Source organism: Clytia hemisphaerica, unplaced genomic scaffold (genome assembly GCF_902728285.1).
Source record: "Clytia hemisphaerica strain Z4C2 unplaced genomic scaffold, Clytia hemisphaerica genome assembly, whole genome shotgun sequence".
Taxonomy (NCBI): Eukaryota; Metazoa; Cnidaria; class Hydrozoa; order Leptothecata; family Clytiidae; genus Clytia; species Clytia hemisphaerica.
Genome location: NW_027104500.1, coordinates 165931 through 181875, shown reverse-complemented (window position 1 = coordinate 181875; position 15945 = coordinate 165931). Strand labels below are relative to the sequence as shown.

General features: G+C 36.3%; 1 protein-coding gene across 1 annotated transcript; it reads right to left on the bottom strand.

The window, feature by feature from the left end:
• Positions 1–10: 10 nt before the first annotated feature.
• Positions 11–12038, bottom strand: LOC136821767 (uncharacterized). The gene is made up of 3 exons (XM_067077982.1): positions 11911–12038; positions 1377–1504; positions 11–175 (listed from the first exon to the last, which is right to left on the bottom strand). The coding sequence occupies exons 1-3, from the start codon at positions 11990–11992 to the stop codon at positions 11–13; spliced, it is 375 nt and encodes a 124-aa protein (XP_066934083.1). The 5' UTR covers positions 11993–12038.
• Positions 12039–15945: the final 3907 nt, after the last annotated feature.

The following is a 15945-nucleotide window of genomic DNA, read 5'->3' as shown; positions in this document are numbered from 1 at the left end:
CAGAAAGTTGTCACCATCGTAATTTACTTGTGAATGTAATTCCTTCCAAATTTGCATCCTCTGCAAAAATATCTTCATCTTCCTCTTTGACTTTAATTTTCAGGCTTTTGTCATCAACGGAAGGGGATGGTAGGTCGGCAAATATGTCTGTGACACTATCCAAATCTTCAACAATCTTGAAAAAAAAAAAAAAATGGTTAAAGCATTTTTTCGCTTCTATTTAAAAAAAAGGAAATTTGTCCAAAACATTGTAGGGTCTTAGCCCTTCAAGCATCTTCCTATGCTAGAAACATCTTGGGGGGAGCCCCTTAAAATCTTAAAATTGACAAGCACTAAGAATTTAAAATTCTGACCAATGGTAGATCTGGATAATTGGATATGATTTGCATAGTCGAACGGGCGCACCGCACTGGGCTCAACTTCAGATTTTCCCGTTATTAGAGGCCCAATTGTAACTTTCAAATATTTAGTATTAGGTAGCAAATATACTTTGTCCGTTTTGGCTGAAACTCGCCCCCAGGCCCAAAAATCAAAATTTTCAAAAATGAAAAAAACCCCCAGATATTCACCCAAGGAACATGTGTGCCAAATTTCAGCCAAATCCGACCTTTTTTGAAGTGTCCAGGCTGCCAGCTCGTTTTGGTGAAAAACTCGTCCCCAGGCCCCAAAAATCAAAATTTTCAAAAAATGAAAAAAAACACCCCAGATATTCACCCAAGGAACAAGTGTGCCAAATTTCAGCCAAATCCGACCTTTTTTGAAGTGTCCAGGCTGCCCCAAAGTTTTAGCCTCGTTTTTGGCGAAAAACTCGTCCCTAGGCCCCAAAAATCAAAATTTTCAAAAAATGAAAAAAACACCCCAGATATTCACCCAAGGAACAAGTGTGCCAAATTTCAGCCAAATCCGACCTTTTTTGAAGTGTCCAGCCTGCCCTAAAGTTTTCGGACGGACATACAGACATACATACAGACAGACAGACATACAGACATTCTCAGATTATAGCTCAACTGAAGTTGAGAAAAATTTTGGTACTGTCTGATTAGTATTTTACAAACCATAATGTATATTTGACCAGTTTGTTCAGTTTGATACTTGTGAAGGCTGGTTTGTCTAATCAAACATGAGTTCTTAACAAGAGCTTAGTAAGTTAAGTACAAAATAAAATTAGTTACCAACTGGAAAATTTGTCATATTTACTTTAAGATTTCCTTATTTCCTTGATTATCCTTCAATATATAAAAAAAGTTTTGCAGCCAGCTGACTCTCAAAAGTTCACCTGGTGGATTTCTGGAAGCCTATTTTTCTTGGTAGTTTTAATTAAGTTATACATAAGAATAAATAAAGTAACAGAAAATTAACAAAGCTTTTCAAAATACCTGCAATTTCTTGCTTTTTCCATTCTTTGAGTGGTTTGATGCCAAACTATCAGTCTTCTTTTGAAAGTTTTTGAATCTAAATGGATTTTCGTCACAGCTGTCTCCCTCTTGTGTTACAACGACAAGACCTAGTCAAAAAAATATTTTTTTAAGAAAAACATGTCTTGTTCTCAGGCAAACAGCCTAATTTATTATCCCAAACCAAAAAATTTGAAGATTTCAAATAGCAAAGTTGGCCAGTATGGATTTGGCCAGATTTGGCTAGTAGTGTTCACGCTGAAAGACAAGACACATTTTTTGCTAGTGTAGCCAATTAGGCTGAAGTTGTGAGAAGGACAGTGGAGGGTCTGGGGCCCTGGTGGGGGTTGTACGGGGCTAAGCTTCCGAGACACTTGGCGATTTTGTATATCTTTGGGGGCTGGTACAGCTTGAATTGAACTGATTATTTTGACTGAGCTGGAGTTTTGTTTGCGTGCCTGTGTTTTCTGATTATTCCCAGCTCCCAAGAAGGGTGTCGGAATCAGATGAGCAATGTTGACATTAGAAAACTTACAGTTTTCCTTAATCTTCTTTGAATGAAAAACAGCCATAATCTACATGTAAGCAGAATTCTTTTCAGGCATAAATTGACATGTTTTAATTGGTGCTAACGGTGCAAAAAGTTGTTCACAGTATCACAATTGAGATTTTCAATGCCAGGCTTTTTTAAAACTTGATTCCATTTAGCCTTGAGTTAAGACTAAATCCCCTATTTCAATAAAACAAATTAAAAGTGAAACTTTCCCATGTATCACTTTTTTGCAAGTTGTTTCATTAAACTTTTTACGGCATTGTTCAGCTTTATTGACAATCTAACTCTTGCATCAAATTCCCGCTTTCTTCAGAAAATGGAAGATGCAAAAAAGCCTAAGCCTTATAGGATAACGGATTGAAACAAATATTGTGAACGGTAAGATTTTACAGCCGCCCATTGTGAAAGGCACTGAGAGGCCAAAGGTGCTAAAAAGAAGGGTTTTTTGAAATGTGGCAATCTCATTGATGGAAATTTAATAAACAGTCCCCCAAAAGGTGTGAGGAAGCAATCAGTAAAAGAGACCACTTTTGTTTTTGTTGCAGATTTTGATTAGGGGGGGTCCAAAAATGACTTTTTTTGGAAATTTTGATGTTTAACCATCTTTTTTAAATTAATTTTTCATGCTGATTCCGAATTTGAAATCCATTTTTCCATATCTCTTACTCCTGGGCGGCTACCGCAGACCCTTTTTTTGGAAAACCGCCCAAAACCGCTGAAAGTCAATTTTTTTGAAATTTTCCATTATGAATAGCTTTCTAGTGATGTGATATCTTTTTTAAATCAGTTTTTCATGCTGATTCCGAATCGGAAATTCTTTTTGTCATAGCTCTCACCCTCGGCCTGGTATAGGAGGCTGTTTTTTTTACTAAAATCTTCGAAACTAAGGAAAATTGATAATTTGAAAATGTTTCACTTTGAATGAACTATGAATGAAAAATTTAATGATAACTACTTGTTTTAGATCAAGTTTTCATGCTGATTTCAAATTCAAAATTAGTTTCTGCATATCTCCGGCCACTGACCTACTATGGGGCCGGCTACATGAGGTTCCTTATTCAGAAAATATTGCAAAAAATGTGCAAAAATCGATATTATTGAAAGGATATTTCTAAGCTTTTAGTTTGTCTGTGGCGTTTTGACACTTGGCTAATGTTATACATTCATCGTCATAGGGTGTCTTGAGTACTTTATCTTTATCCAATGAGCTAACCCTTTGTATTGCTGCTATTAATTTATCTGCTCAACTAGTCATGAGGCAAAATTCATCCTGCTTAGAATCTCGTTTAAACTATCTTGAGCTAGTGAACTCCTTTCAAATACAATGATTCCCTAAATTAATTGAACATTGAAAAGTTGATAATTGTTAAAGCCTTAATAATTTAAGGGCATTTAAGGGGTAAGTTAAATCACTTAAATTAGTTAAATCAATTAAAATCACTAGGCTATACAGATAGCTAATATATGGAATTTTTCAAATAATTTTAATTCAAACAAGGCATATAAGAACAGGTTTATAGTGAATCTATTGAAAGATACCAATGTTTAAGAAATATAACCTATTCCTAAAAAGTAACTTCCAAATAAATGGACCAATATGAAAGCATTTACATGGTTGTCTCCCTGGAAAGGAGGGACGTTTTACTACTTAGAAGTTCACAAGATAATTTAATTTCTCAAAACTTTTTTCTAATTAACTTTTCAAAGAACCCTTGTTTGAACAGATAGTCATATTTGTGGAAGTCCTTAATAATGGACACCAATGATATTGTAATTAAATCAACAGCTTAAGGTCTGATTTATTTTAAAAAAGTTTTAGTTCTTCAAATCTATTCAAGCAAGTATTTTAAGTGATGGATAAAAAAATAGCGCCTTTTGATTGGTTCAATAAACAACTATTCGAATGTAGAATTTTTAGATTCTGTCTATTCGGTATAATGTCTATACATCCCTATGACTTTCATTGTAACTTAACCTTTCAAACAATGATACGCGGCTTGGTAAAGCCAATATCAACTTTTGAATGTCCAATGCGGTCAATCATTGCATTTGGAAGAAGTGTACTAGCTCAAGATATTTTTACCAATTTGATTTTTACATCTTTGATTATATTCTAAGCAGATAAATTAAAAGCAGCTCAGTTCATAGGGTTGCATCGTTGCATTATTGCATAAAGTACTCAAAACTCTTTGTAACAAGGAATGTATAACCAGATGTTTTGATAAATGGAATCCTAGTACAAGAATCTCCTTAAGAAAATTTTCATTTCAGTACATTTTTGCGATATTTTCTGAATAAGGAACCTCATGTAGCCGGCCCCGTAGCAGGCCATGGGTATGAGATATGCAAAAAAACTGATTTGAAATTCGGAATCAGCATGAAAATCTGATCTAAAACAAGTTGTTATCATTAAATTTTTCATTCGAAGTTCATTCAAATTCAAACATTTTCAAATTATCAATTTTCCTTTGATTCGAAGATTTTAGTAAAAAAAACAGCCTCCTATACCAGGCCGAGGGTGAGAGCTATGACAAAATGAATTTAAGATTCGGAATCAGCATGAAAAACTGATTTAAAAAAAATATCACATCACTAGAAAGCTATTCAAAATGGAAAATTTCAAAAAAATTGACTTTTAGCGGTTTTGGGCGGTTTTCCGAAAAAAGGGTCTCCGGTAGCCGCTCAGGGGTAAAAGATATGGAAAAACGGATTTCAAATTCGGAATCAGCATGAAAAATTTATTTAAAAAAGATGGTCAAACTCAAAAAGTGTAATTTTGGACCCCCCCCCCTATTTTGATATAAACATCTCGTAGGGATTACTTGTCAACGTGTTGTGTCAACTTGTCAGCATTGTATATATTGTTGAAAAGGAAAAGATAAAAGAGGTAAGACTAGTCTAGTTTCTAATCCTGAAATATATAGGAGTTTAAGTCTAAACTGACAGGACTCAAGTTAAATTGAATACAACGTAAAATGTGTCATTGTTTTAATAGACGATTCCAGAAAACTTGCGTTACCCCTGTCGGATGACGTACATTTTAAAAATTTTTCCAGCCTCAAAAATATTATGATATCACAAATATTGTTTTTTTTCAGTGGTGGTTGGAAATTCCGATGAAAATCCATGTATATACACAGGAGTCTGCTAAATGACGTGCCTTACGCGCCCACGCGCCCTCATATTTTTAACGCGCCCTCAAATTTTTAACGCGCCTTCGCGCCTATGCGCCCTAAAATGTTATGCGCCCTAAAATGTTACGCGCCCAAGCGCCTACGCGCCCTAAAAATGCGCCCTAAAAATGCGCCCTGGTAATTTGACGCGCCTTAAAATATCGACGCGCCCTGATAATTTGACGCGCCCTAAAAAATCGACGCGCCCTGATAATTTGACGTGCCCTGATAATTTGACACTACCTAAGTTCAGTTACTTAGTAATGGAGATCAGTAATTTGAAGATCAGAGTTTTCTCCATGTCTCATAAAGAATGTTGTTCTTATCCCAGTGTCGTTCTATGAGCGATTGAGGATACAAAACTTTTTCCCGAGTATTTTATTACCAAGCCATAATTCGTGTTTTCAGTACATGATTTTTTTCTATGTCACTGCAGTAATCAAATTATTATTTTAAATCACTCTTTTCCAAATTGAGATGTACATTTAACAAAGACAGCGACAATGGAAAACTTTTCAAAAATTCCCAAGTCAAAGATGATTACAAAAAGTTGGGTTTTCTGTGAAGGGACAAATTTCTGCATTTTCCCCTGTAAATTGAATAGAAATAACGTGTAGCACAGGGGGGGGGCAAGCAGTTAGTACACGACACCTATGACACTTAGTACCGTGGTGGGTCCATTTTTCAAATTTGCGAAATGCAATTAGTACACCTGTGTACTAACTGCCAAAAGGGGTGGTTTATATTTGCAAATTTGCAAATACAGTTAGTACACCTTTGTACTAACTGCCATAAGGGGTGGTATATACAGAATTTTGGAAGTAAAAAGGTGTAATAACTGAGAATTTTAAACTAGATTTCTCAGATTTTTACTGTTATCAGTTTATGACAGGTTTACGATTCTATCTTTTTTATGATTCTATCTTTTTTATGGATCTTATTTCTAGGACAGTCAGGAATACCTTTTAACAGCTTGTACTTGAAATTGTATTACACATAACTTAGTCCTTTGCAAAAGCTTCCTGGAAAAAGTTAAGCCTCTTGGCACTATTTCAGAGGGCAATTAAGAACTCAAGGGTCAGCAAGGGTCCATAAGTCGTATAATTTTGCTAAGTATTATTTCTCCTAGTGTTACTACTAATTTTTTATTTACTAGTGTTTTCATCAGTTTTCATTGACAAACTGGTAAATATTCACTTAGAAAAAAAAATTATTCATCAAATTCTATTCTGGGACCTAGGACTTTTATCATGTTGGGGGGACTTTGCTTTCAGGGGGACCTAAATTTGGCGGGGGGGGGGGGCTAGAACCCCAGTCGGAACCATGAAAAAGGATAAAAAAGATACTCTAAAATTTCCTAGTCCCAGCTAGTCCTTGTAAATTCGTAGTCACTCTCATCATTGACCTCCATAATTTGTTATTATTTTCATTTGTTTGAAAGTAGTTAGTGGTAAAAACAGGTAAAAACACACCTCATAAAACCTCTCTGGAGTGTGAAATTCACCTGGAATGCACCGTAGAGAGACGTATTCTTATTTTTGGGGGTGGTATATATATTGAGCAAGGTCAAAAACAGTTAGTACACGGTGTACTAAGTGACAGGGGGTGGTGGTGGGTTAAAGATTTTGCCAAGAATCAGTTAGTACACATAGTGTTCTGTACTAACTGCTTGCCCCCCCCCCTGTGTAGCATGCACAAATTCTATGAAATAAGACTAATAAAGCGTACATAAAGTGTACAGCCGATAAATGGAACGGGTCGACTTTAATCTCTTAAGAAATGATCATTTTGCTAACACCGGCATTCTTTTATATACCAACCATGTATGATTAGACTGGTCCCATTATTCCGTCCGTCAAAACCGTCGAAAACTTAAGGCACATCAAAACCCTAAGGCGCGTCAAATTTTCAAGGCGCATCGAAATCATAGGACGCGTCAAATTTTCAAGGCGCGTCGGGCGCGTCATTTAGCAAACTCATAAACACAGAATGCGTTGGGGATTCCACTCCTTTATGCCGTTTTTAATTCAATTGCCTTGGAAATTCACACATTTTCTTCTCTGGCATGCAGATTAAAGCAGAGGTGCCAACTCTCACTCATTGGACTCACACATTTCCACATTTCCACATTGCCTCCTGTAAATTGGTTGTTACTCACAAGAACAATGTTAACACCTCATGCAATTTTTGAAAGATTTACGATTTGTCACGCATTTTTGATTTTTGAGAAAAATATCCCTTAGACTCACGCATTTCCACATTGCCTCATGTAAATTGGTTGTCACTCACAATAACAATGTTAACATCTCATGCAATCTTTGAAAGATTTCTGTTTTTAGGAAAAAAGTTGCCCCAATTTCTTGATTTTCAGAAATCTTTTTCCGTGATTTCTGATTTTTTGAAAAAATTTCCCAATTTCTGATTTCTGAAAATCTCACGCAAGATGAAGTGGAGGGCGTACGGTATTTCGGAATCGACGAGTACAAAATGCATAATACATAATGCATATTGCATAATGCATAATATTTGAAAATGTCAATTTTAGAGGCTATAATAAGGAGAATTTGAAAGATAATACTTTCAACAAAACAAATATACCATTTTCTACACGACCCACGGCATGGCCCGGACAATCGCAATTAAAGAAAACAATTTGCGCGATATCGTGATAAGACTTATTATATTTACAAAAAACACAAATTGTTTGAGGGTTTTAGAGTAGAACTTTACGGGAACGTCCTTAACCTGCTTTTTTGTCACTTTGGTTACCAAAGCCTTTTGTTCGTATAGCTTATGTTTTTATAAAAAAGATTTAACAGTCGCACTTTATTCGTTCTAATGTTAAAAACTACTTCACTAAACGGTAAATCTGGCGGATAGGGAAGTGAAATCGAGGGATCAAAGTTGCCGTTATATATGGCTCGAACATGGCCCAAGCAAATCCGTATTAATTGTAAATACATGGCCTGAACATGGTCCGAACAAAATGTTCGGGCCGATTCAATAATACTTTTTTGTGGCCCGAGCATGGTCCGAACAGGCCCAAACTGTTCGGGCCATGCCGTGGGTCGTTTTTCTACCAGAAAATCAAAGGTAGAAAGCTGTAAATTTGAATTTTGGATGATGAAGAAAATCCATGATCCATTTTGATTTTCATAGAACGTAGTGGTCTAAAGAAACGGCTATTCTTTTTTAGAATCAACCTTACAATCTAGTTTTTATATTTATAAAAACTAGATTGCTGACGTGTGGAAAGGAATGTCGGCGTGACTGATCCTTTTGTTTCGATAATAACATCAAAGCGGGAACTAATTTTCTTCTCGTTTCTTTCTTTCCTTTTTCTTTCTCATAAGTTCAAGCTTTCCCTCATACTCTCCCAAGCGTGGTTAGCTCAAGTGGTTAGAACGTTTGCCTCATAATCATGGGTTTCCGAGTTCGATCCCTCTGGGTGTCAAACTTTTCAATTCTTGATTTTGTTTTCGTGCTCATCACTTTAATTTTGAACCACATTTCATGGGAGTGAAGAGATATCGACGCATTATGTAATGTTAATTGCTATTAGTAATTACGCGTTCAATTCGAATCTATGATCTGTTCCCTCTTAGTAGGGACCGCAATGATTTTTTCAAATTGTTTTTAGCGCATTGAAACCATGCTCATTGGAAAGAGCATGAAAAAAGAAAAAAAATGAGGGGTCATTCATCAAAATCGGCCAAGCCGTTCTCGAGATATGAAATTTTCTATCTCCTGAAAATGACCCTTTTTATGGAACGATTTTCGAGGATTTTTGTAAAAATCATGGTTAAATAGGTTTAAAAGTGAAAATCCGGGGGTTATGTCAAAAAATACATTTTTTACAATAACTTTACTTCTATTAATGCTATAGCATTGAAACTTGGCACGAAGGTTCTCAAGACAAAGTTTTAATTTTTTATCAATTTTTTTTTTCAAATTTTTCGTTTGCCGTACGAATGAATCGAAAATATCCTGTATGTCGGAGAGTTGGCAGATTGTCACTCTCCGTGGACTTTGAACTTTCGAATTGTAAACAAACACGCGCTCGACAATTTTGTAGAATTTCTCGAATACCAATAAACTTTGAGCCAAAAAAGACAGCAGAGCGCGGTTGAAAATGTTAATTTTTATTAACAAACAATATGTAAAAAAGGTTGAAATTTCATATTATCTTTGTCTTAATACCGGGGAGGACAGCTAAAGCCCTCAAAAGTGGCTTTTTCCCACAAAAAACTGAATAATTTTTTGTAGGATTTGATTGGGTCAATGAGACAAAAAAAACAAACAGCGCTGATCTCTTCCAGTTCCAAAAATGTATAACATCATGGGGGTTTGAGGACGCGCTCACCTGTCTAAATCCAATTTTCTGTTGGTAGGTCGTCTGCCATTCAAAATTTTACAAAATTGCTCATATTTTCATAAAAAATAAAGTTATGGCCACCAAACTTTTACAGGACATTTATTTAATGATAAGAATGTTTCTAAAACTTATCCCATGGTTATAGGTGGTCTAAAACCTAAAAACAACATTTTGGTCGATTCCAACCATTTTACCCCCGTCTTTCGCGGTCCCTACTCTTAGTGAGGAGTTTGATACCCTGTTATAACAACCGTATTTTATAAGCATTGAATACTGAAATTCAAATGACGACCACGCAAGAAAGATAAGCAAACGATTGGATCAAGTGTCAAACATTTTGACCCGGAAATCAATTATCACGCTCGCTCACTTGCTGGCTGAAAGTGAAAGTGAAAGTAGTGAAACTGAAACTGTCAGTCACCAAACGCAGGCGCAAATGCCTATACCTGTTCTTCTATATCTCAGCCTTGAATAATCGCTTGTGGTAAAAAAAAGATTGAAGAAAAAAAAACTTAAAAAAGTTCTTATTAAGTGATGCTATCATAGCTTATCTAAACCTTACACAGAGAGCGGAGGTAATATATGCTACTTACTTGTTTGATAGACCTTCATTTTAATAGAAAGAGAATTAAAATAAGAAATTTGAAGAATTGAAAAGTTTAACACCCAGAGGGATCGAACTCGGAAACCCATGATTACAAACGCTCTAACCACTTGAGCTAACCACGCTTGGGAGAGTATGAGGGAAAGCTTGAAGTTATGAGAAAGAAAAAGGAAAGAAAGAAACGAGAAGAAAATTAGGTCCCGCTTTGATGTTATTATCGAAACAAAAGGATCAGTCACGCCGACATTCCTTTCCACACGTCCACAATCTAGTTTTTATAAATATAAAAACTAGATTGTAAGGTTGATTCTAAAAAAGAATAGCCGTTTCTTTAGACCACTACGTTATAGTTGTATTTTACAGAACGTAGTATAGTGTAGAAAAAAACACAAAAATATCTCCTCCGTATATTACTTTACTCGAAAACGTTAATTTTATAGCAAGATCTTTATTCTGGGTTTTCTCAGAGATCTTTTCGAAAAATTGCTAATAAAGTTCAACAGGTTTTCCCTCTTACAAAGCATTAACCATGTGAATGCTTTTTGTTAGAATAAGCCAATATAAATTAAAGAGCTTCATGCAAAAGCTAGATCAAAGAAAATAAACTTTGAATCTTTTTACATTCGAATGACAATGTTTATGTGTTTAGTGTGTTTACTTTTGTTTTAGAAAGAAGAAGGAGGAAACCTTTCTGATAAATCTAATCTGTTGCATTTTTTTATTATTTATGCTGACGGAAAACCCTTTGTTGTTATGATTCGAATGTTTTCTCTTTTGTTCGGATTCGAAAAGTAAATATCATGTCTGGGGAAATCCCTCTGATTGCAATGTTTACTTAAGAAACTCTTTAAAGAGGTTTTCGCGGTTTTAGCCTCTACAAAGGAGAGTTTTAGAAAATATAAAATGATTCTCTAAATTACACAATACTATTATGCATTATGCAATATGCATTATGTTTTATGCATTATGTACCTGTCGATTTCGGAATTGCGGAAATCAACCCTTTTTTCTAAGGAATTTCGGAAATCAGGCAAAATTCCTTCAGTATTTCGGAATGCTGAAATAGTTTCAGTATCGGAAATCCATGAATTTTTGTTTGGGAATTTCGATATTATATATAAAGCTTTTATCCTCCTTTTTCGGAATTCATACGTGAAAAATCAAATTTGATGAAAAATTATATTGTCAAAACGAGGAAAAATACCCAAAAAATTGGTATCAGAATTGCAAGTATTTTTTTATGGAATCTCAGAAATTTTAGCAAAATTATTCCGTATTTCGAAAATAGCAAACCCTGTACGCCCCTACCCCCTATGAACATCTCAAGTTGGCAGGTCTGGACTCTGGATTAGCAAACTGTCCTCAATTGCGGTATACTGCAATTGCAGTAGTTTTCATTTGTGATTAGCCTACAAAGGCTTATAACGGCTACATATAGTGCTGGTCGACAAAGATAAACAAACATCGGCTGTAAAAATTCATGCAAGAAGAGAGTTTGTCTTTATTAAAAAAATATTTTTGCCTGTGTGTTATCCCTGACTGGCAAAAGGACTGGTATATTGGAGTAGTAAGGAGTTTCAAACCAGCGAAAAAGAAGAAAATGCAGATTTCAAGCCCCTGTTTGGTTAAGTGAAAATAGTAAAATATTAAGAACAACCGAGCTTGAAAATCATCAAAGATAAGAACATACACAATCTCTTTAGGAACTTGTAACATCATTCAAAATTTAATTGTTCTTATTATAAAAAATAGCTAGTATAATATTTATACAAAACTTAATCTAAACGACAATCAGAAATTCGAATACTCACTTTCGTCAGTGTTAGTTTCATCTGGCTTATGGACAAAGTTTGAAAAAGAGAAAGGATTGGATTCTTCGTTTCTTCCAGCCATGCCTCATGGGAGAAATGGAACGTTTGTTGAAGAAATTCGAATTCTAAATTCACGTGGTCTCCACGTGACTGTTTTCGGAACAAAAAGATTCCGAATTATCCCCGATTCTAAGTTCCGAAAAAGATTGCATATGATGGGGATAATCCTATACTAAGATTTCTCTACCTTTTAGCTCCCTAGTACATCAATATCAGGTACCAAGCTTTTCACAAACCATACTGTTCAAGATGGCGGCGCTTGCTGTGACTTCAAACGTTCACAAGGTTTTTCTACATTCTACAACTGTTTTTATTTCTTGATTAGCGTTTTCATACTGTCATAGTTGTCCACAGTCATGGTGTGTTTTCCAGTTTCAAGATTTAGTATTGGTAATCTGTTTACCATACCTTGCTAAAAGCCCAGGCATAACTACTAGCCGTATTGTATAAGGCCAGGCGTCCGCGCTCGATAGGATCGATCATCGGAACGGCTCGATGACGGATCGATATGTGATCGATGGATTACTTAACGATCCGGATAGGAGATCGATAGAGGATCGATACTCAAGATTTTTTTAAGCTTATGATTAGTTTTCGATTATTTATCGATCTTATCGACCCTATCGACTCATACTCGATTTAGGGGAGCCGTCCATATTCATTTGACAACGCAAGACGTCAAATTGACGTTATGAGGGGGTGGGGGGTTTTCAAAAGTTAGGTTTGACGTTATAAGAAATCAAAGGTATACCTTTTTGTGAAAATCGCGGATATTTGTAACCACCAACCACACTATACTTTATAAATTTTCGAAAACATATTCGTGTATGAAGTACATGAAAATTTGCTGCTCGCATAATCCCATTGGTTTGCGCTATGATATCATTACATCATATTTTCATTGTTTGCGCGATCGAGCGAACCACATCGCACAAGTGGGCAAAGAAGGTGGTACGCCTAAAGCACGGCACCGACCTAGCGCAAAGTGGAGCTTTTAATTTCTTTTTAAATAAAGGTCATTAGTTAAAAGAACACATACACGCACGGATACAACCAAGTACGGACTTTGCGACGGAACGGGTAAACTTTGATGAAAAATGGCTACAACTTTTGGTATACATCAGTACATCGCTTGACGTTATCTGTGGGGGGTGGGGGGTTCAGAGGATAACGTCAATTTGACGTTTTGCGTTGTCAAATGAATATGGACGGGTCCCCTTACGATAGGACCCTGCCGACGCACCGGACTTAACAAACACCGGACACGCGAAAGTTTGGTGTGAAATGAGAATTTTTTTACCACCGGACAATTTCTACACGATCGTGTTCAAAAATAAAGGCCTGTTTTGTGACATTTTCAAAGTTGGCTGTAGTCCGGCGGCGATCCAGGATCAGCCTTACAATTAGTAAATATGGGTTTTTATTTTATTTTCCCATCATATGGTCCCTTGGGACCCCAAAACCAGTTTTTGCCAAGCTGACAAAGCCGGGGAAATTTTTTTATGGGGGCTTGAAGGGGGTAGGGTCATTTTAGCCTGGGGGTCCTTAGAAAGTCGATTTTTGAAGTTGTTATTTAGCTAAAACTGATTGAGCCATCAGATAGAGCTTGAAGAGTAGATCTCCAGAATGGGGTCATTTGTCTCATTTAGCGGACTTAGTCCCCCGGAATTGGCTGATACGTCTTCAAAAATGCAATATTTTATGCTGACGTCAGCATTTTTGAGAGAATTTCCAGCGAAAGATACCACTTTTAACAGATGCGTCTCGAAGTGTACTATCGATTAGAGGGGTCATTTATAGGGTTTCCTAGGCTAGATCATGAGATATTTGAGTTTGAAATTTTGCTGACTCAGCGTTTTTCAACGTTTTTGGCCCTTTCCTGCTGAGTCAGCAAAATTTCAAACTCTAATATCTCATGATCTAGCCTAGGAAACCCTATAAATGAACCCTCTAATCGATAGTACACTTCAAGACGCATCTGTTAAAAGTGGTATCTTTCGCTGGAAATCCTCTCAAAAATGCTGACGTCAGCATAAAATATTGCATTTTTGAAGACGTATCAGCCAATTCCGGGGGACTAAGTCCGCTAAATGAGACAAATGACCCCATTTTGGAAATCTACTCTTCAAGCTCTATCTGATGGTACAATCAGTTTTAGCTAAATGACAATTATGTTAATAAAATGAGTATTTTTGGTGGCTAACCGTTTATTTTTTCACCAAGGATAAGTAGAATGATTAACCTTTCCAATTGTTTTGGAGCGAAATTAAGTGGCTTACTAGGTTACAAGATATTTCAAGATAAGCTATGAGTCGTTTATGTGGCTGACACTGGTGGCTTTTTGAAACCAACCAGTTTCAAAATGTTGCACTTTTATCTGTTTTGAGATAATATGATACCTCTAGTTACCGATTCAAGTGTCATTTTCAAACAAACCATTTCCTCCTTTGAGGTGGCTGACAAAATACATATTTGGACATATTTGGACCTGGAACCACACATTTTACTCATTTTACCATTTTTTTCATCAAAATATGTTCTTTGTGTAAATACCGATCATCATATAAAATTTCAACGTTATATTTGAAATATTTTTCAAGTTATTCAAGAAATACTATATTTTTGAGTTCACTAAATGTCACACTATTTTTGAACATGATCACACCGGACTTAAGGAAGTCGGAAGTCCGGTGTCGGAGAAGGATATTTTTCCCACCGGACAATCAAAACACCAGACATGACCAGTCCGGTGCGCCGCCCCCGGTGTTTCTAAATTTTTTGTTTCATAAATGTCCGGCGTCCAAAATTCCCTGTATGCAACACCGGACTGACACCGGACTTATTGCGTCCGGTGTAGCGCAAGGATACTTATTGCCACCGGGCAAATACACCGGACAGTCCGATGACGAATCGATTAACGATCGATGACGAATCGGTATACTCGATTGAAATACTAGCTCGATAATGGATCAACAAAGGATCGATACTCAAGACTTTTCAATGGCTTGAATCTTCCATCGATCTCCCATCCGGATCGTTAAGTAATCCATCGATCACATATCGATCCGTCATCGAGCCGTTCTGATGATCGATCCTATCGAGTGCGGACGTCTGGATAAGGGTAGCCATTCCAGGGTCGTCAATCAAATTGAAACTATTCTGGTGGCAATAGAGTCCCCTGTCCAGTTGGCGACCGGTCTAGTTGGCGACCGAACGTCTTTGAATCCAGAAAAGTTGTACAAAAACAAACCTCTGGAGAATTTCTTTTGGTAGTAATCTGCCTTGACCTATTTCCCGTACTGTGTAGAAAAAATTCTAAAAAAAAAAGAGTAGAATCCGAAAGATCCAACTTTGCACGGAAGCACACGGAAAAAGCCCGATTTTTCGAAAAAAATAAAAAATGGCTACCTGTGGACAAAAAAGCTTCGTAAAAGAAAAAACGCTTCAACTCCCACTCCAAAAAATACTTGTCCAAAACTAGGGCGGTCGGAAGTCGCGTATTTTCCCGCGTGAAAAAAAAAAGACGCGGCAACAAAAAAAGGATAAAAATAAAATTCAGAATTAAATATCTAAATGATAAAGAAAGATAACTGCATGATTTAAAAAACCAGAAGTCTTTAACGTTCTTCATTCATATGTAATCTTCGATTTTCAGAGCTTCGGTTGCCCTATTATTTGTTGTGAACAAGATTACGGCACCGTGAATTATTGAAAAACCATGGTTACTTTTTTTTAAGATCACGAAGGAGCACATCGGTCCCGTAACAAATGGTTTTTTGTGTTTGAAAGATGGTAGATCAAGCTTTCTTTTGAAACCGTTCGTTCTGTGGGGTCGTGCATTGTCTTCCAGCAAATGTAAATCAAAGAATTAAATCCAAAATTTTTCGAAGAATCCGTTGAATTTTTATGTTGCGAAAGGTAACAGCAGAGAGCTTAGCCCTTCCTCTTTCATGCTGTGCAATTATCTTTTGTGTA